Genomic DNA, 22,123 nt, shown 5'->3' with positions numbered 1-22,123 from the left:
CTAAAATATAATCAATCAAAAATAATTTGACACATCCTTTTGAAATTTAGTAAGTGGTAATATTATTGTGTTACCATTTCTTGAAATTCATGTCTTCTTAACTGGATGTATGGAGAAGGAAATGGCAACCCACTCCATTATTCTTGCCTGAAGAATTCCATGGACAGAAGAGCCTGGCAGACTACAGTCCATGGGGTTGCAAAGAGTCAGACGCAACTGAATGACTATCACTCACTCCTCACTAAGGATGTAAAACTTGTTTTACTGATGAGAATTAAAATGTGTGCCTGAGAGTTAATGTTAGTACCATTTTAACAACCTTATGAAACTAGTATTAGATATTATATTATTTTTCTAGAAGATGGCTACCTTGGGACTACATTGATACAGACAAAGGCTGTCAGAAACTTAAAGAAAATCAGTTTCTCCCTGTTTGACATGATTTAAATTATTTTGTTAAATTTATTTTCTTAAATGTATCATTAAAAAGGCACAGTACCTGATTTTAGTTTAAGTGATCAAAGACCAGAAAAGTCTGTTGATTTTCCTCAAAGTCATATAAAATTCAGATCTCCTGACTTGTCCTCACTCCATTGTTCTTTCTAGAAGAAAACTTTCCCCAAAGGTTATATGTATTAATTTACTGGCTCTGAATATTTATTCAATTTGGTCTGCCGTATAGTGGCAAGAGCAGATTTAGTCATGATATTTTGGTTGGCATCATTTTCAGCAGGTAGCCATCTGCCACCTGTAATTGCAAAGTCATCACCTTTTTTAGCAAATAACATCTGATGCCAAGCTCTTGCTGGAATGAATGTCCCCTAAAAAGAAATGAACTGAAAAGCTAGTGGCTTTTATTATCTCATTTCCTGTATGTGTTAATAAGCGTGTTTATAAATGTTATGGGTTATGGCACGGGACAAGCTGAGGTTGTTTTTGATAGACAGAGCAAGTATTTACCCAGTTGTCACAAGAAATTCTAATGGCTTTTGGCAGAAGCGTACTGATAGAGCTTTGTGAAATACCAGCATGGCTAAATTACTAGGCCCCTTTAGCTTAATGAAGCTGGAATAGAACACAAGATCATCCCAATTTTCAAACCATGAAGAAATATACAACATGACAGTCACCCTACTTCAATTTCAGTCATTCGGAAAACAACTTGATCCTCTAGACTAGAAATCACCTTCTCTCACTTCAAATGAGGAAAACGCACTACAGTGTATTGATTTGCTCCCTGCTCCTTCCTGGTTCTGATTTCTAGCATAAGCGTTGTAGAACAGGAAGAAGAATATTGGACTTGGACTTGAAACAATTGGATTTGGATATCCGTGTTCTCTTTTGAATAACCTTGAGCAAGTCCCCTAAACTTGCCTCTTGTGAATACCTACTTCACATCAAGATTGTGAGGATTAAATGGCATTAAAAATATGAACACTCCTTGTAAAACACACAACCTATGGATGTGTAAATTATTAGGATTATTACTGTTTTGTCTAAAACAGAACAGCCTGGTTCAGAAATGAACTTTTATAAGTTCATGGTCAACTTTTCAGTAACTTTGTGAAATGATTGTATAATTTTTTTTTTTTTTGCTATCCACTAGTATTACAGAAAGGAAATTTAATTAAAAAACATAAAAAAATAATATGGAAGTGGAGACATGAGCCAATAAAAGTTAAGAAGTAATGAGTACAGGCTGAAACAGCACACTTAACTCAACCCATGTGTCTAGAAGCAACTGCATATAGAGCGTGTCAGACAAGTGTCTGACTTCATCATGCCATATGGTCACCCTGTGTGAGCACAGAGGGTGGGGGGAGTTAAGGTCATAGTGGTAACTTAGTTCTTAATTTCCTTCCATTTATTGGTTTGTGTCATTATTTTAAATTGGAATTTACATTTAATTATTTACTAAGACTACTGTAATTGGCTTTGCCTTTAGTTTCTTTTTTATTTTTTTTTCTTTTACAAAAATAGAGCCACACCTGTTGTAGAATAATATCCCTAATCAAAGTTAGAACACCCTGAGTATAACATACTGACTGTTATACTAGACAAGGCCTCATTGGATTCATTGGGATACAGAATGCTGCTTAAATGGAGAAAAATTGGCTTGCACAATAAAAACAAAAAAAAATGCAAAAGAAAAAACACCTAGAGTTCCTGCAAGTAAAAAGCAACTTGATTTCATTTAAAAAGAAATATATATATATATAGTTTTATTTTAGAATTAAAAGCATGAAATCTAATTGTCTGCCAGTAAATAAAGGTAGCATAGTATACCTGCTTCACAGTAAAAACAGCTAAATGTGAAACAGAAGAAGGAAGGAATGGATGAAGAGGGACATATAAAGTGAGGAGAAGATATGCTCAGGTAAAAAGTCTAAGCTGGTGAGCAACCAAGGTGGTGTGATACTGTGGGGAGAAAGGAGGAGGTAAGCAGTGGGTAGGTTTGTGCCTACACGATTATTAGAAGCGCAAGAAGCAATTGTTACACCTCTCATTCTGCTGGGCTGTGGACTTCAGCCTCCTTTATCAGTGCTCCTTAATGCAAATTAGTTTGTTCATTTCAGCCTGTAACTCTTCCACAGCATTAATTTTAAAGTCTCAAAAAGTCTTGGTCCCAAAGGAGATAGCTCCCCACAGCCCACCCATCAGGGACAAAGAGGAAAAAGAGAGCCTCTCTTCTGTGCCTTTTCATACCAGTCTGGATGAAATCAAACTGGAGGGAATCCACCCCTTCCATCGAATAAAGAAGGCAGGAGTGGTTCGTTGCCAGGGACCAAACTAATAAAATCAGTCAGTTTTACATTTTACCAAAATTACCTCTGACACATGGGTTTTACAGTTGGGCTTATTCTGTCAATAAATTTTTCATGGAAAGTTAGGTTATTTAGATGAGTGAGGTTCACATAGCATACTCCAGCTGCAATATGCCAGCTAAATTGCAACCCAGTGGCCTGAAAGAATTAATTCATCTCCCAAAATGTGAAATTAAATCCTAGGGAGCAACATTACATGACTGATGATGTACTGAATTAAATTAAAGGAAGACTTGAATGCTTGTTAAAAAAATATCGCTTACATAAACTAGTTTATAACCACATGTGAGCCTCCTAATGGATCATGTTATTGTGAATCCACCATAACAAAAATCCAGAATGTGAACTATTAGAGAGTTGTTTAATTTAGGAGAGAAACACTATTTTGTTCTATTTCTTTCTTTCCTTTTTTTTTTTTTTTGACATGTCAAATAGTTCAATTCTTAATATTATGTTACAAGATTAAGGTGGGATTAGTACCTTACAAATATTAATTTAAATCCCAGATTCTTTATCACATAGTAGTGTTGTCCCCTGTTCTCCTCCACACAGAATATGACTAGTTCACTAACCTACTAGAATTCGGAAATGAAGCGTCAGTGCATGCTTGGCTTGTGACCCAGAGCCTTCCCCTCAGTAGGAGATGGCGTGACTATTTGCTCTCTCATGTATCAGCCTACAGTGTTCATTTAACTGTTATGCAGTAGAAATCTAAACAGCCCTGCATTTGCCTCTCCCCTGGCCTTCATGAGATGACGCGAGCTCATCAGATGAACTGAATTCCTGGAGGCAGAGGCCCCACCCTGTGGCAGCTCCAAACAGGAAGATGGTTTCCTCCTCCATTTTCATTAAAGACTCCTCTTTTTCCATGGCAGACCTGACTATTCACGCATAAAATGTGCTCATGTTTTATTTAGATTTGACTTAATGCAAAGGGAATACGTAATAGCACGTAAAATACCTGTATGGAAGAGTATGACCAAGTAGGAAGATAAGAGGATAAGGGAAGAAGAGGCTGGGGGTTTTCTACATCTAGCAGACTCCTCATGGAGGATGTATCTGTCTGTCTTATCCTGAGAAACCTGGGACCCTTACATGCCGCAAGGAACAGAGAAATCCCTCACATGAGAAATGGCTAAAAAATACACGTTTGGTTTCTTTCAGTTTTCAGTTCAAATACTACCAGTATGTAATAGGTACATCCAAGTACACACATATACACACAGAATTCTTTCTTGTTATTGCTGTGGTTTTCTTTTCTCCTGTTCCTTTTCTCCAACTCCCTTCTCCTTCCTCCTATTTTAAGCCACAGTTGCGAGGCACCAGTAGGCATGGGGAATCCTCTCTGAATGCAGATTCTTCCTGGTTGAAATTTTAGACAACTCCCTCCAAACTCCTGCTTTCATCTGGCCACTGTGTCAGGAGTGTGGACTACTCCAGCCTCATCAGATAAGTCCATCAGCTAGCATTCAAGGCCCCTCCACGTGGCACTGGCCTCCCCATCCAGCATGAGCTCCCACCCTGCTCCACTTACACAGACACACCCAGTCAACCCCGTCTCCATGTGTTCTCTGTCTCCTCCGATCCAAATCCCATTCATTCTCCTGATCCAGTTTATATTCTACTTTCTTCCCAAATTCTTCCATGAAGACTCAGCCTATTGATAGCCCCAGATTTCTTTCTCTTTTAGTTTCCCCTGTACTCCAGGCTGGTACTGAGTTGTCATCCTGGTCTTATAGCCCTGTTTCATATCCCTCCATCCCAAGTGCGTAGAGAACACTCAACACACACTTAATTCAGTGACTTGAACATATGGGACCGAACTTCTTTCTAAATTGAGTAATGTGGCCTGTGCTAAATGTTTTCTTCTTAAAATGCATATTATTAAAAGAGGTAGGAAGATTGCAAAAAGACTATTGTGAAACCTAATCCTCTCATGTTATCAAATGTCAAGTGCTCCCTTGACACCAACTCAAACTTACTTATTACAGTCAGCCCTTCTGTGATGCCCTCTCTAAACCACGAATCCCGTGTGTCCTCAGCTCCACTAAGCAACAGTAGCCTTTTCTAAGTTTAGTAAAAGCATGAGGAATGGAGCTATTGATCAATGTGCTCTGGGTTGGTGTTTATGTATATTTGTCTTAGGAGGATAGTTTCTTCTTTTAGTGAGTTGTGAGGGTAGGTGTGTTTTTCTGATTTTGTTTTGTGTTTTACTAAAGATTTTAAATAACAAACAGTTGCCTGGATGTAAAGCATGATTTCTTTCATAAGGAGGAGTTAGTACTCATTTCTGAACAGCTGCAAGTGGAGAAACAACTTGCATGTTATTAGTCAGTCATTCTCTTCCATTTAAATGTTGCATTCAGGATTCTAGGACTCTTCATTCGTGGCATTGAAGAAAACAGCAGGTCCAAACGGGAGGGACTGTTTCACGAAAATGAATGTATTGTAAAAATCAACAACGTGGACCTCGTAGACAAAACCTTTGCCCAGTAAGCACTTTTTTTCTTTTTTTTTATTTTACTTTATTGCTTCCTAAAATGCTTATTATAATCATTACTGTACTCATTATGATCAAAACTGTAGGTATAATTTCTGGTTAGTTCCCTTTGACTCCAGACCATCCATTTTCAATGCATCCTGGGTTTGAGCATACTCAGGGGTGGCCTGCGCAAGTCCCTGACAGCCCAGAGAAGGACGAAGTATAGAATGAAGCAAGCCTTCTGCCTGGCTGTCTTTCTGTGACATCGATAGACAGGTTTGTTTTTCTCGGGATACGGGTCAGTTAGACTGGTATTTAATGACTCTTTTCACAGACTGTTAGTTCGGCTTATTAATTAACTTCCTTGGTGTCAGCAGTCTTCCTTAAACTAAATATCTATGAGAGATGTCTATGAGGACTCACTGAATAATAGAAACAAATGAAAAAAAATGTAAAATACCCTCCTTCAAGAAATTATTTATCTGCATGTGAAGTGTTACAGGAATAGGTCTTTATACCTAAGAATTAGACTATGCAGCAGTGTACATATACTTTTTAAAATGTATATTGGCATTGCAATGGAATAAGGGACTAATTACTAATACCCTTTAGTAATCATCATCGAACTCTACTGTTTCAAACAAAAACAACTCAGTCTTCTCTGTGACCATTAGTTGCCAATATTATGTTGGGTAGAAAGGGTGAGTAGTTGTAGATGGAGTGGCAGTGGGCACTAGCTGCTTCAGTGTAGGAAAAAAATGAAGCCTCTAGAGACTATTTCTGAAAATCATGAATAATAGGCAAAATTATAATTATTATCAATAATGATATTATTTTTATATGTCACTGTGCTTTTTACCAAGACTTAATAGTAATGCAAGGCAGACATTACTCCCTGTATTACTGAGGTGGAAATGAAGGCTTATAAAATTTCAACATGAACTAGAAATTGAATCCTAGTCAAAAGTCTACCAGAGGAGATGGGCTGTGTATATGAAGTCTTCTCTCTTCTCCACTAGCAACGTAAGCTCTTCATTAATAAGGTGAGGAGGAGCTTAGATAGCAGTTGGAATTGTGATTAATTTTTATTTGGTGTGGCTGCTAGTAACAAAGACCTGAATTAAAGGTATCTTAAACAAAATTTACCTTTTTTAAGGACAAATAAGCGTGGAGGTGGCAGTCTAAACTTAGTTTGGAGGGCTCACCATCATCAGTGAACTAAGCATCTTCCATCTTTCTGCTTGGCCATCCTTCTTATGTGGCTACTATCTTTAAGCTATCTCATGGTCACAAGGTAATTGCTTGAGTTCCCTCCATTACTTCTGAGTTTCAAGAAATAGGAAAGAGAAATGGAACAAAGAAGTTCCTGCCTCCCAACTGAACCAGATTCCCTATTGCCCTTCATCTCATTGATAAGAAAGCTGGGAAAGATTGTTGTTTTACCTGGTCATTAGGTATAAGGAGGCATAAGAAGAAGGAAAGAAAAAGTAATAGGAAATTTGAAGAAAAGCACAAAGTGCTAAAACAAAAAAAGTAAAAAATGCAGGTACTCTTTAGTGAAATAAATAAGAGAAAGTATGCATTTGGGGTTGACAGTCCACTGTGATATTTGACACAACCAACATACCTACTAAATGTCACCATGGAGAACTGTCTGTGTCAAAATTGAGCTTCTTGAAACAACCCACATTAGAAAAGACCTGTCCTGCAGAATAAAGTCCTAAAAGGAAACCAAATGATAATCTGATGACCACTATCAAAGATTGTTTTTCTTTCCATTTAAAATTAGAGCTTCCTTTTATGTTGAGTTCAGTAAACACTTCTGGATAGAATTTCAGATTTAGAAATGCTTAAAAGCTGTGGGTCGTTAGACCAGTTAATCTCTCTGAGCCTCGGTTTCTTCATTTTGCAAAATAAGACCTAAGTATTCCTACCTAACATCGTTGTTAAAAGAGCTGAATGAGGGCATCACGCATGTTGCTAGTGCACACGTACATAGCCCAGTGCAGTGGCACCTCATGAGCAGGCCATACGTGGTGACCAGCACTTAGTTAGCAAAGTCATATCGGTGGTAACAGAGAGAGCGCCTCCTGTGCGTGCGCTCCCAGGCTGCCCCCATAGCTGTGACTCTGGGTGCTGGGACATAGGATCACTATACATTCACTGTCTTTCAAGGGCTCAAGACCTCTTCCGTCAGGCAATGAAATCTCCAAGTGTGCTCCTCCGCGTGCTTCCACCTCAGAACCGGGAACAGTATGAAAAAGCAGTCATTGGACCTCTTAACATTTTTGGCAACAATGATCGCATGTTGAGAACAAAGGAGCCGCCTCCTGTCCAAGGAAAATCAGGAATAAAGACAATAAATCTCACAGGAACAAGCAGTCCTGAAGAAGATGCATCAACTTCTCTGCAACAGAGCAAGAGCCCCCGAGTACCAAGACTAGGTAGAAAACCATCCTCTCCCTCACTCTCCCCACTCATGGGGTTTGGCAGCAAGAAGAATGCAAAGAAAATTAAGATTGACCTAAAGAAAGGTAATTATTAAATTATGCTTAATTCCATTCTATGATTGTAACATGTAAAATTCGTTAAGAGAAATACATTAAGGCTAATTTTGTTAATTCTCCTTTCATTTAATTGAATGAGAGAATAAATTGAAGTGTATACTGCAGTAACTTAAATTTCTTGAATTTTATTTTCCTGGAGAGTATAGATTATTTGAAACAAGAAAGTGATAAAGACATGCTGGGAAATAAAACCATGACAAACTTGATAGGAGCAGAGTGATACTGCATCACAACTTAGCCTAAATAGGCGCTGAAATTCAGTTGTCCCTGTTTTGAGCACGACTAGGCTTCCCTGATGGCTCAGTGGTAAAGAATCCACCTACAATGCAGGAGTGCCCAGTTCAATTCCTGGGTCAGAGACATCTGCTAGAGAAGGGATAGGCTACCCACCCCACTATTCTTGGGCTTCCCTGGTGGCTCAGCTGGTAAAGAATCCTCCTGCAATGCGGGAGACCTGGGTTCGATCCCTGGGTTGGGAAGATCCCCTGGAGAAGGAAAAGGCTACCTATTCAGGTATTCTGTCCTGGAGAATTCCATGGACTGTAGTCCATGGGGTCACAAAGAGTCAGGCACAACTCAGCACCTTTCCTCACTCACTCAGTGATTTTTGAAGCATCCTTTAGTCCAAGCAGAAAAGCCAGTATTATTGTTTCTGGTTCTCAAAGACAGTTTTATACCAGCAAAAATTATTCCTCAGCAAATACGGGGTAATTAGTGATTTCACAAATTCAACAATGCAAATAATGTTTCAAATATTCTTAATTTCAAAAGCATATATAACCTTTTATTTCTTCATCTTTTTTAAAGTTTTTTATCCATTTCAAGCCCAGATCAATGACTAGATCATGTGTGTTCATACATATTTATACAGTATTATACATACACACATACACATTTATGTATTTCTGTGCTTTTATTTTGTGACTTCTCCTCATAGTCCCTTCACCCACTGAACCTTCTGCAATCCGCTGGGATTTTCAGGGCTTCATTCAAAAGAAACCAATATTTTATGGATTCCTGTTGGAATTAATAGAAAATAGAATGATCCCAAGGTAGTTTTTGAATACATATTAACATATATTTAAAGCGTGTAACATATGCCTTTAATCAGGATATAGAGATTATTCTGAAGGATCCTCTAGTCAAAATTTTGTCCTTCTATAAGAATTTTATACTGGGAAGAAAATGTATTGACTAGGATGCACAATTAGGCTTTTTATATAAATGCATCACTCGTACTTTTCATACAAATTATGCAGCTATGTATAAGGCATGGGGTTGAGTGCTTTGAGGATAGATAAATTAGACATGGAATGTGACCTTAAAAATCCATCAGAAAGCTTTGGATGCAAAAATAAAGGATATTACATCCCAGAGCTGTGTTTTAAGAAGATTAATCTGACAGCAAAAAGATATACTAAAGGAGAGAGCAGATAACAAGGGATCAGTAAAGGGTGCCCAGTGTAATATTTATGCCTAAATCACTGAGTGGGTATAGATGGAAAGAGAAAGGAATTACAGTTATTGTTGGTTTTCAGCCAAGGTGGCTTGCACGATGGGGATGCCATTATAAGAAATTAGAATTTTAAGTGTAAAAGGCCAGGATCTGGGATGGAGAAGGAAGTTTGCAGTGAAGTTTAAAGTGCTGGTCATAGCCTGGAAACTGACACCAGAGAGATTAGAGCCAAACAAAGAGATGTCGGTGTCATCTGTAGAGAGATGGTGTTTGGAGACAGGAGCCAGGCAAGGCAGAGTCGAGAGGACAAGTTGTTCCAGATCCTTGGGGAACATCTGTGTTTACATGATGAGTGAGTAAGAGAAAGAGTGACAGATGTGTTGTGATCAGAGATGTAGAAAACTAGAGAGTATAAAGAAAACCAAGTATACGAAGTATATGGAAACTAAGAGGGGAGTTAATTTCAAGAAAATGGTTGGTGAGAAGTGTCAAAGCTAGAGAAGGGGAAAGATCAGGATAGGAGAAATGACTGATATGGTCACAGATAGGTCATTGGTAATGGAAGAGTGAAGAAGCAGTAGGACTGAAGTAAGGATTCTTTAGGGTAAAGAAAACTCTAAGCATTCACACAGAGTGAAAAAGACAAAACTCAAAAGAGATTGGTGATGTGAGAGAACCGAATAGGAGTAGCAGGAACCAGTGATGTGGCCATGTGATGAAGCACACAGAAATGGAGATGCAGGTGGAGAGTGAGCCATGGGCTGGCTAGTTGATTGAAGGCCAACAAGTCAGATGGCCTCTTGCTTCTCAGGAAAGTGTGAAGTCAGATGATGGTTTATTAAGAAGTCAGTCTCCCAGGTGTATGGATAATACGTGGCATTTTTTGTAAGACCTTAATAACACATCTACATTGGCCCTAAATTCATGGTAATATAATCATGGCCTGTCAAGAACTGTAATCTGTATTTAAAACTAGAAACTCAAACATATTTAAGATATTTGATAGAATGTCAGTATTTCACTTTTTCTATGTTAGTCTAAATTAGGTCTGTTTAACTAGAAGATTGAATATAACATTTCTCCAGCTAAAGGTGATCATACATTTTCTTGGTCTTATACACTAGGGCCTGAAGGACTTGGTTTCACTGTGGTTACCAGAGATTCTTCCATACATGGTCCGGGTCCCATTTTTGTAAAAAACATTTTACCAAAGGGAGCAGCAATAAAAGATGGCCGCCTGCAATCAGGGGACAGAATTTTGGAGGTAAGAATTAGAGTGAATATCTTCAATAAAATATTTCTTTGTGTTTAAGTAAATGAAATTTATGAAATTTTGAATTAATTATATTGAAAAGTGTACTTGTAGACAAGATAAGGACTTTAATTAGAAAACTGGTTAATCAATAGCCGACTTTGTAAGTCCTTAATAAGGGCAGTGATACGGAGTCAAACATTGAGAAGTTTTTCCTATCTCCTCTTTCTTACTTCCACCTCTTAGAGTCCCTGGGGGATTTGAGTCATATCCATGAGTTCATCATATAGTCAGTTAGGGCTAAGAATTACAGAGTTACACCCAATTACTTGTAATAGTTTCTTTAAACTTCTCTAAGAATGGGCCAGTCTGTGTTAGTTCAGTCTATGCATATAGAGAAGTATTTGGAATACTCAAAGGAAGAGGCTTTTTTTTCCATTTATTTTTGTTTAATAGTATTATCTTCTTGTCTACATATATTGTCAATTTACCTTTCAAGAAATCTTCATGGAAACTGACTGGTTCCACTTAACTTGCCCATGGCATGGAAGCAACACCAGAGCTTTGTATATAGTTCTGGATCATGAAAGAAAATGGTTCAAATGATTAATGTAGCCCCAAATTAGAATTTCCAATAGTGTATGGTAACCTAGTGACTATAACTTTCTAACATAGAGAACACTGTAGAATTATAACAAAAACTCATGTCTGCAAGAATTGACCATGTGATAAAAATCCATTTCTCCTGTTTATATTCAGCGGAGAATGGTACCAGTTAAGCATTTGAAATCAGCTTCCTCCCTACTTGAGGAATGATTCTCTGGTATCTGTCAGTTTGATCTGTCTTTCCTAAGAATGTGATGTCTTAGGGAAAAACTGCCGATGCCAATTACTGAATGTCTGAGACTGTCCAATGCCATGGTAATGATGGCTGGCACATTGCTAGTATCATAAACATGATTGGTTTGGACTCGCATACTCAGTTTTCAGCTTCCCAGAATTTCCTTGATCATGAGAGCCCATTTGCTGCAGGCTTTCAAAAACCATCTAGGGCGGACAGGGCTGGCAGTGTTGTAATTTGGCTGCTTATATGCTTGTCTGCATTAGGTCAATGGCAGAGATGTCACTGGACGAACTCAGGAAGAGCTTGTGGCCATGCTGAGGAGCACTAAGCAGGGAGAGACTGCATCGCTGGTCATAGCCCGCCAAGAAGGAACTTTCCTACCCCGAGAGCTGGTAATGTTCAGATCACAGTCATGCTGAGTTTTCAGCAAAGCACATCATACACTTACCGAATTCATAATAGCTGAGAAATGAGTTCTAAGTCATAGGCTTAATTTGTTGGGGAAAAAAAAGAGTGAATCACACTGAGAGAGTTTTGCCCCATTTGGAGTATCACTATTTTAGAAAGATGATGCAGTGAGATGGGTAAATGAAAACAGTGCTTCAAGTGTATGAATACAAAAACACCCTTCAAGGAAGCAATTTAACAATATTCAACTGAATAAAATGCACATTGAGTATATGCTGTGAGCTAGGCTCCATGCAAAACACCACCAGCAGAAATGTTCATGGTCCTACCTCAGTGCAGTTTGCAGTCTAAAGGGAAATTAAAATATAACCAAATATTTTAAATGGTGATGAAGATTATGAAAGCAAGTTGCAGAGTGCTACAGTAATACCTTACAAAGGAATTAAGTCCTCATCTTGAAGCCTGGGAAAGACATCTCAAGAAAGAGAACTTCAAGTCTTATTAAAAACGTGTATCCTTTGACCTAGTAACTACGATTTTAGTAATTTGTCCTAAACTAATCATCAAAGATGTGGGAAAAATTCTTCTACATTGATTTTTTTTCTCCAGTCCTATTTATTGCAGTAATGTATTGAGCTCAGTACAACCAGGAGATATTGGTTAAATAAATAACTGGATAGCTTTCCAGTGAAATATAATAAGTACTTAAATCATCTCTGTGAATTGATAAGAATATGAGAGAATGTACAGGATATATTATTAAGTAAAAAGTTGGGCATGAAGTGATATATGCAGTATGACAATCACATTAAGAATCTTTATAAAATATCTGGAAGGAGATGCACCCAGACTGTCAGTGCATTATGCCAGATTTTCTTTTTCTCATTTATTTTTTACTACTGACACATAATATTTATTGTTGAAATATTTAAGAATGATTTAGAAAATTCAGAGGATTTTTATGACTAATAATAAAGAAGAATAGATATGAGGAAAAGGAATTTTAATTATCTTTTAATTTTTATTTTCTTTGAATCTGTGTAAGAAATGGCAAAGGCCCATATGGGTAATATGATAGGTTTTCCTTGAGTTAAATCATCAGAACAGAGTGTCAGTTGACAAAATTGAGTATAGTTAACTTGAAAAAAAATTTAGTACTGATAATTGCTATCACATATATAAAGAATTATTATACAGATTAGAAGTAAATTTTAACCTGTTGCCTCAGATAGTTTATGTCCATTAATTTACTTACCCTATTAATCGAACAAACAAGTGGTTGAGCATGCACTGTGCACTAATTTGGAGGTTCTGGGAATAAAAAAATAATTATTAAGACTAATTTCCCACCCTATGTGAGCCTGTTCCAAAATAAATGGTTGGAAGTGATAACGTTACAAGCGCTTTCTAGCTGTTGGAACTGTCCAAGAAGGAAATAGATTATTCAGCAGACTGAAACAGAACCTGCCTCACCATCTGTCAAAGATGCTCTAGAAACAGTTCTCCCATTGGTAAGATGATAAGACTAGACGATCTCTAAGACACCTGCTCTGGGTCTAATATTCTGTTGCTGCTGCTGCTAAGTCACTTCAGTCGTGTCCGACTCAGTGAGACCGCATAGACAGCAGCCCACCAGGCTCCCCCATCCCTGGGATTCTCCAGGCAAGAACACTGGAGTGGGTTGCCATTTCCTTCTCCAATGCATGAACGTGAAAAGTGAAAGTGAAGTCACTCAGTCGTGTCCGACTCTTAGCAACCCCATGGAGCCTACCAGGCTCCTCTGCCCATTGGGATTTTCCAGGGAAGAGTACTGGAGTGGGTTGCCATTGCCTTCTCTGAATATTCTGTTACATGTGTTTAAATACAAGTTTGAATAGATAGCCTTCCTGAATCAATGCTCATATATTAACTCTCTTTAGTACTAGCCAAAGGCACCTCTTCTTTCTATGTTCTTGTACCATGGAGTTTCTTTTCGATCTTCCTTCTCTTTCCCATCATCTTACCCGTTTTTCCTTGTATCCTATTTTATGCTTTGAGAAGATCCATGATAAAATAGGGAAGGGTAGATGCACTTACCATCTCCTTTCTGCTAGTTGACCCAGCCACTTCGGAAGGCAGAATCTTGAGTTTCTGCCTCATCTCACTGAAGTGCCTTACAGTTCCTAAAGAGATGTGCTGTCAAAATGTTGAAGTCTAGTAGACTTTTTAAAATCTAAATCCAGATAGATTCTTTTCTTTCATCTTTTATTTATCCAAAGACCTTGATCTTTTTTTCTACAAGGGTCAAAGTGAAAGGGAACAATATTAAAAGGGGCTTCCCTGATAGCTCAAGTGGTAAAGAATCTGCCTGCAATACAGGAGACTCTGGTTCAATCCCTGGATCAGGAATATCTGCTAGAGGAGTAAATGGCAATGCACTCTGGTATTCTTGCCTGGAAAATCTCATGGACAGAGGAACCTGGCGGACCCCAGCCCACAGGGTCACAAAGAGTCAGACATGACCAAGCACGCATGCAGGCCAAAGGAGGCAGCATGGATAAATAGCAGGAAGCCCTTATGCTGCTTGTTCAATTTTTGGTTGCTGGTGATAAAAACTCAAAACAAAACAAAACACCTCAGCAGGACTATATACTTGTTTCAGGGATAGGATGAGCTATGGTCCTGGGAGGAGTAAAATCCTGAATATAAAGAGAAATATCCCAGGCAGTCCATAGGCATGAAGAAGAACCCAACAGCAGAACTCCAACTAGAAACTCAAGCCCTAATGAGTCCCCTCATTCCCAATTGAACAGTTGTTTATACCCCTTTTCCATATGTCCTTTAGAATTCCCGGTGCACTAATTCCTTCTTCCTAGAAGCTCTCCCCATCCCTCAAACCCCTACTCTCCCCATCCCAATAAGGGGGAAAAGGATGGAGATCTTAGTCCAGTTTGGAACTCTGAATACATTTTTAGTCAAACACACTTAAATCTAGAAGTTAGCAAATGGAATAGTAGAATTTTTGGACTAAAGGGAGCTGAAAGACACACACAATACTCAGTGTGTTAGCTATGTTCATTTCTTCTAGTACATTACCACTTCTGTAGTATTGTAAACACAGTGCTATATAGGTATTATGGGGCAAATAGATGTGGGCAGGCTTCCCTGGGACTAACAACTACTTTGAACATTGTTTTCTTTTTCATTATTTTAAAATGTACTCTGGTACAAAATACTGAATTACAGACAAAACTTGTATAACCAACCAAATGTACAAGCCAGGCAGCCTGTATATGTTCTTTCACTCTTATTTAATATAATTTAGTGAAATTGGGCTTCTATTCCAGAAAATGACATTGTAGCCCAAGCCCACCAGGGAGCATATTAAATTAATTGTGCAACTATGAGATTATGAGTGAACATAAATTCTCTGTTCTCATCCTTTCCATGTTACACAAAATTTGGAGGGCATGTGGTTAGTATCTGTTCTCTTGGAATCCCCTGGCAAATAGTCTTTTTAAAAATAATGTGACTTCTAACTATCCAAATACGTGGAATATGTAACCACGGCAAAGCAAGTGCCTTTGAGGCTTACTTAAGTAATGGGGACCCAGAATCTTTGTTTTGGAAAAATATGGAATAATATTTTTTTAGCCCAAATACCTGTCTTGAATGCTAAATAGCAGGAACTCTGCAGGAAGTTTATAAAGCGGTCACGTGTGGCATGTATGGGGCTCTTTCAGTGGGAAATATTCAGGGTGTGGAATTGGACTCTTTGAAAGCACAGAATGAAGAGTGTGTGACGTGATGCATCTTTGTGTTTCTCTTTAAAAAAAAGCAAAGGTGGTATCATTTCGGTCTCTTCTCCCTTGTTTTGAATGATGCACCCACTTGACTTTCCATTAAAAACCTGGCAGGATGAAGGAAGGACAGCACTTCCTGCTTTTGTCTGATTCTGTCTCCTTTGAAGAAAACAAACTGTTTATTGGTTTCCTGTTCTGAGAAACTGTCCTCTCCCTTTTGTTAAGCCGTGCTATTTCATGAGCTCTGTACCCTCTTAACAGCACTGCTCTGCCTGTTTTCTGACAGTTAAATCTTCCTTACTTCCTTGTTATCATTAACTTCCTGTGAAGTCTTAACACTCACCGCCAAGGGAGCGTGTGGTCAGCAGTTACACAGGAAGGCCCAATATAGGATGGTCTCTCTGATGTGACCCTCTCTCATTCCAAAGGCCTCAGCATCCATTTCCTGGTCATTTCTCCTGACTTGCCACATAAGAGAACAGTGCTGAATTCCTGTATTTTCTGGTCCAAGCCTTCCTTCCTGAGCAATTTGGTCAGTATCACAAGTATGATGGCTCATTTAGCCAACTTTCCAACTGCCACAGGCTGGGTTGAAAATCAAATGAAGGGATGGTCTACAATAGCATCATCAGTATTTAGCTCTCTCTAGTATCTTTGCCGAAAGAACTGTGCTTCAAAGGTGATCTCGCTAGAATCCTAGTCCAGAAGATCCTTTGATGTTCTCATCCCCTGACTGGGTGAGAGTTTATTAAAGAAATGTTCACACAAGGAACATTTTTGCAAAAGGGACTTTGAGATTAGTGTTGGTAATAGAATCAGAAGGTAAATTTGCTGTGTTTGTGATTGTACTTGAAAACTATGCTACTTATTTGGTGGTCTGTTTGGTCTGTTCTGTGAGAGACATGGTCTGCAAATTTTTTTCCATCCTTGATACCTAAAATTCTTTTTGTCTTTTGCCAAGTGTCAAATAAAGCTATCATTCCATTTAGAAAAAATCCTGAAAATGAAAACTTTTTGTGTATTCCATGACTTTGTTTTTAAGGACTTCAGAGAAAGAGGTATTGGATTATTTGCCATGTATGTATCATGTATGTGGCTGTCTCCTTTCATTTACTGGGGGGAAAAGAACTATTCTGCCATTTCATTGTTAACCTCTTTAACATTTCATGTTCTGACCTGCTGCCTTATCTTTAAATTATCCTGAAAATCACAGTAACTCCTGGTGGGTAAAACAAGCTGAGAAAATTTCAAATGTATTTATAATTTCTACCTGCCAAGTTTGCCTGCTTTTAAGCGCTGGCCTCTGCAAGGGGGATTAACTGTATTTCAAGCAAGCAAGTTGTTCCTGCTTGGAATGATTGAGATCCCAAAGTTAGCAATGTTTGTCATGCTGATCTGACCTTCACTTAGGAACATTGCTTTTGCTAAGAAAAAAAATGATGCAGGCGTATGTGGAGGCTCCCTGAATAGCTGCTGAAATTCCAACGCTACAGTATTTACCAGTCCCTGTATCTACCTTAGCAAATGACACATGGCCTAAACTTCTTCATGGTTCTTCTTCCTAAGTAAAAACTTTATATCTCAAATGTCAAATTATTTAACATCATGAATCATACAAGAATTTCAGTTTGAAATTTTAGATGAACCTCATTTAACTGATACATTATTTTATTCCCTTTGGCTATTTGATTCAAAATGACCCCATGCTTAATTAACCAAGGTACTTAAGGAAGAATGAATATTATAGTGGTTATTTGTGGAAAAATTGAAGGATGGTTTCAGAATGATTTTTCTACCCAAACCAAAGTGCATGAGTTGTGTTTTAGAATTTAAATAATTATGCAGAAACCAAAATGCATTGCTATATTTTATAGATTCTCCAAGTAACTCAGTTCTGTGACTTCAGATGGAGTCCTGGCTAAGACAGTCTCCATTTCTGCCTCTTTCTGCAGTAATTTCTGTTTACTTCTTCCTGCGTGTCCACTGAACCAGTAGTCCAGACTCTGAAAGATGAACTTCAGAGTCAATAAAATGTGTTCCTGTCCTCAAGAAGGGTCTAGCCCATAAAGAAAAAAAGAGTGGGTTCATCAAATTATACAACTGAAGGGTTTGGATTCAAAGTCAGGGACCAAAAATACCTATAAAAACATAATGGTCCTTGAGAAGAATTTTGATGATTGAGGAGGATTTCAAAATGCAGAGCCATAAGAGAGGAGGAAAAAGCAAGTTTAAATACTGAGATTGAAAAATACAAAATATATCAAGGAGATACTAAACAGCCCAACCTAGTAGATTACTGATCAAGGAGCTAACATGATAAACAGTGTTTGGAAGGGGCAAAGAGGTATTAGATCCCTGCTTAAAGCTATTGCAGTTCACCAGAATGTAATGGTTAGGAGCTTGGGATCTGATACTAGCCAGACCTGGGTTGGATCCTGATTGACTGAGTGGCCTTGGGTAAGTTACTTCCCTGTGCTCCCACTCCTTATTAAAAAAAGGGGGATCAGATTATTATCTACTTAAGAGATTGTCTATTAGCGTTAAATGAGATATGTATGTAGTACTTAGAACCAGGCACATGCAATGGGATTCAGCAAATGCTACTTGTTATCAACATTGCCCATCTCAATGAGAGATATTTGAGTGCACAGTTAGGACACCCCAGTCATTGGGAATGGAGAGGGAAGTGAGGATAGAAAACTTCAGCTTTGGCATCTGATAGATGTTGGGGTAATAGAATGAGGTATATCAGAAACTCCCAAGTTTTGAATTTGGGTGGCTAGAAATAGAAGATATATAAACAGGTTTGGAGAAGAAACAATTATTTTTGGCCTAAAATTGTATTCCGCTCATGCCTCCCAAGCTGATCTATGAGCCAGTAATTATCACCGTTTTTCCTTCTCTCTACTTGCGAGCCATACCAGGCTTTTTTTCACTTGTTTAAGATGTTACCAGAGCCCTCTCCATGCCAAATATTTCCTGTGAGACTTCCCTCTGCTTAGAACACCCCCTCCCTTTTCTTTCACCATTCAATTCCTTAAGATATTTACTTACAGAACCTGCTTGAACCCCCTAAGTCTGGAATATGGGGCTCCAGTTAGTTTTCCATTTATATTCAGAACTCCCCTTACCATGTCTCTGAATCACCTTAAGAACAAATAGCAATTAAGAGTCCAGGTTTGGGGGTCTCATGGCCTCAATGCGAACCCCTCTCTCACAATCTTAATCTCTCAGTGCCTTAATTTCTTCATTTGTTAAATAAGGACAATGATAGTACCCACTTTGTAGGGTTGTTATGAGAATTAATTGAACACTGATGCTAACACACGGTCCAATAACGTTGGCTCCTGTTGTTATTTTCTGTGTCTGGTGGACACTGTGTGTTCAGTAAATATTTGTTGACTGAATAACTGAAAGCTATGCATTATTAAAGTAGATGATGTAGAAAGCTAGAAAAGGTATCACTGAAAGAGCTATCACCCCTAATCTGTACCTAATCTGTATTTAATGCATTATCCATCCTACTACAGTCATTTTAAACCAAACAAAAAATATTCAGAGATTTCCTTAGATATCAGAGCTCTAGCAACTTCTAACTACACATAAGACAATGGAGGTAGGGATAGTTAGTATTAAATGTAAGTGACAGTTTAGGTCGTTTAAATGATCATGAAGACATTTGCATGATCTAGTTGTACAGTTTATTTGTAAAGGCATATAAAAATAATAAGTAGCAGTATCTTTTATTTTAAAATATTAAAGTCATTTTTGAAATATTAATGTAGTTTAAAGCACCTTCAAAATGTTTCAATCTTGGATACCATAATTTGTTAGAACAGTGGTCCTCAAAGCATGGTCTCAGACCAGCAGTGTAGCACCACCTGAGAATTTGTTAAACATGCAAATTCTCAGGCTCCCTGAAGACTTAAGAAATCAGAAACTCTAAGGGTGGAGCCCAAAGATGGATTTTATCATACACTCCAGATGGTTCCGATGCTCCTTCAAATTTGAAAACTATTAGTTATAAATCATAAGGCCTGTAGGATGACTTAGTACCTATAGCTGACTAGCTCCAATAATCACATTTTCAACTTTATTTTTTTTATTCTACAAACAATTTCTTGCTCTGTGAAAAGTATTCAATGAAAATTTCAGGCAGGCCCAATTGAGTTGCGTCCCTTTGGCCATGTGCCCCTCATTTTGGCAAAGGGCCAGTGTTCAGCACAATCCAGTTACTCAACTCAATTACACCTGATCCATTTAGGCAAACTCAATTGTACTTGACTTTTTCAGGCCCAACTCGATTGTGCTTTAAAATTTCCACACTCAATTTGATTGTGCTCAAAATGTGTTGTGTGCCATCTTGTAACTTGTAGATTTAGACAGATACCAAAGGGAGGTACTTTTAGAGAAGCTTAGAAGATTGGGTTATTGACATTTGTTTGCAGTTACACTTAGTTTTCCCCATCTATTTGCCATGAAGTGATGGGACCAGATACCATGATCTTAGTTTTTTGAATGTTGGTTTTTAAAATAGATTTATTACTTTCCTCTTCCACCCTCATCAAGAGACTCTTTAGATCCTCCTTGAGACAGGTAAAAAGTGGAAACAGTGACAGCTTTATTTTGGGGGGGCTCCAAAAGCATTGTGGATGGTGACTGCAGCCTAAAAATTAAGACACTTGCTCCTTGGAAGAAAAGCTATGGCAAACCTAGCCAGTGTGTTAAAAAGCAGAGATATCACTTTGCCGACAAAGGCCCTTTAGTCAATCCTGCGGTTTTTCCAGTAGTCATGTACAGATGTGAGAGTTGGACCATAAAGAAGGCTGAGCAATGAAGAACTGATGCTTTCAAATTGTGGTGCTGGAGATGACTCTTGAGAGTCCCTTGGACTGCAAGGAAATCAAACCAGTCAATCCTAAAGGAAATCAATCTTACATATTCATTGGAAGGACTGCTGACGAAGCTGAAGCTCCAGTACTCTGGCCACCTGATGCGAAGAGTTGACTCACTGGAAAAGACCCTGATGCTGGGAAATATTGAAGGCAGGAAGAGAAGGGGATGACAGAGGATGAGGTGGTTGGATGGCTTCACCGACTCAATGGACATGAGTTTGAACAAAGTCTGGGAAACAGTGAAGGACAGGGAAGCCTGGTGTGCTGCAGTTCCTGGGGTCACAAAGAGTCAGACATGACTTAGGGACTGAACAACAGCAAGCTTACTTTATCTCCAACATGAAATGCTACAGGGAAGGTGTCCTATACTTGGCCCAGTGCATGGGCCATACTCTACCATCCCCATTCTGCTCTGTTGAACACAGGCCAAAGTTTACAAAGCTCCTAAGAAAGTGATCCTCAGGTGCTGTCACAAAGCCACCATGCTTAGTTGTTCCCATTCATTTCATTTTAAAGAGGGCAGAAAATGAGTCATAGAGATATTTCTCCTTACCAAAAGATGTTTGTTTGTGAAAATCAGAAACATTTTTAAAGGAAGACTTCCACCTCACTGAGATAAGCATAACACCTTCTCACTCATGCTATGTACTAAAAGACCAGGCTCTTAATCTCTGCCAGTTTTTAAAATGTGTTCAAGAACCCACAAACCTGAGGGATTAATAGTCATCAGCTACTCCCTAGGCAATACTCAAACCTAAAAGAATTTTGCTGAACCCTTGTCAGCAAAATCTAGTCTTGATAAAATAGATGATGATAAATGCTCTGGTTCAGCATTATTAAAACAGATGGAGGAAGTGCTGGCCATTTTGCCTGGTTGTATGACTTCCAGGTGTCAGAGTGAAAATACTTAATGGGTTTTATCACAAGGCTGGTTTTGTTGGAGTTTAGAAGATGGTGGAAAGAGGAGCATTCTGTGCTGAAAAGAAGCTCTCCTGACATTTCGGAGGACCAGGGCCTAATTACATTCTCTTGCAAAGTTAAGAATGAAGAGCCATGAGATCCAGCTGTACTCTCATGGCATAAGACATATGTCTTATTAGTGGCCACTGCAGCCATGATTAGGCTTCTGGAGGCTAGAAAAAAGAAGCATTTTCTGAATATACATGTTTAAACAGCACAGAAAAAGGAATCTTGTGACCAACCACGGACTATATCCTTCTTATTATCCAGTTAGCCAAATGTTACCAGTAATTCATGCCAGCTGTTGATATGGAGCAGCTGGATAAGAAGGTGGTTACAAAGCTCGGGGGATGACCTTGATTTGCCTAATTACCCCAATGCCTGTGATCTGTACATTCGTTAAGGTACACTCAGTGTAAGATAAGGAAACGCGTTCATTTTGTAAAGGATATTTAAAGATTAAGGGGGAAATATGTACTGCCTTAATTGATTGTGGTTGACTTTTCCAGCTGTTATCAAAGTAAATACCACACATGTGAAACTGCCACAAGAGTCCCTTTCGCTTTGAAAGTATACTGAGAGGTTTGAACACATTTCATCTGCATGTTTTTCAAGAAATTGTGTGATCTTTATCATTAAAAAAAAATCAGCT

At 38.4% G+C, this 22,123-nt stretch overlaps 1 protein-coding gene across 2 annotated transcripts in view; it reads left to right on the top strand.

Annotated features, from left to right (window-relative positions):
• The window catches only part of PARD3B (par-3 family cell polarity regulator beta), a 1,161,921-nt gene that overhangs the window by 627,849 nt on the left and 511,949 nt on the right, over window positions 1-22,123 (top strand). For both annotated transcript variants that reach the window (XM_018060563.1, XM_018060570.1), the window contains exons 7-10: window positions 5,192-5,317; window positions 7,483-7,841; window positions 10,455-10,594; window positions 11,690-11,818. In XM_018060563.1, coding sequence (XP_017916052.1) covers window positions 5,192-5,317; window positions 7,483-7,841; window positions 10,455-10,594; window positions 11,690-11,818 — 754 coding nt within the window. The remainder of the gene's footprint in view (window positions 1-5,191; window positions 5,318-7,482; window positions 7,842-10,454; window positions 10,595-11,689; window positions 11,819-22,123) is intronic.

Source organism: Capra hircus, chromosome 2 (genome assembly GCF_001704415.2).
Source record: "Capra hircus breed San Clemente chromosome 2, ASM170441v1, whole genome shotgun sequence".
NCBI classification, from domain to species: Eukaryota; Metazoa; Chordata; class Mammalia; order Artiodactyla; family Bovidae; genus Capra; species Capra hircus.
This window is presented reverse-complemented; position numbering and strand designations above follow the sequence as displayed.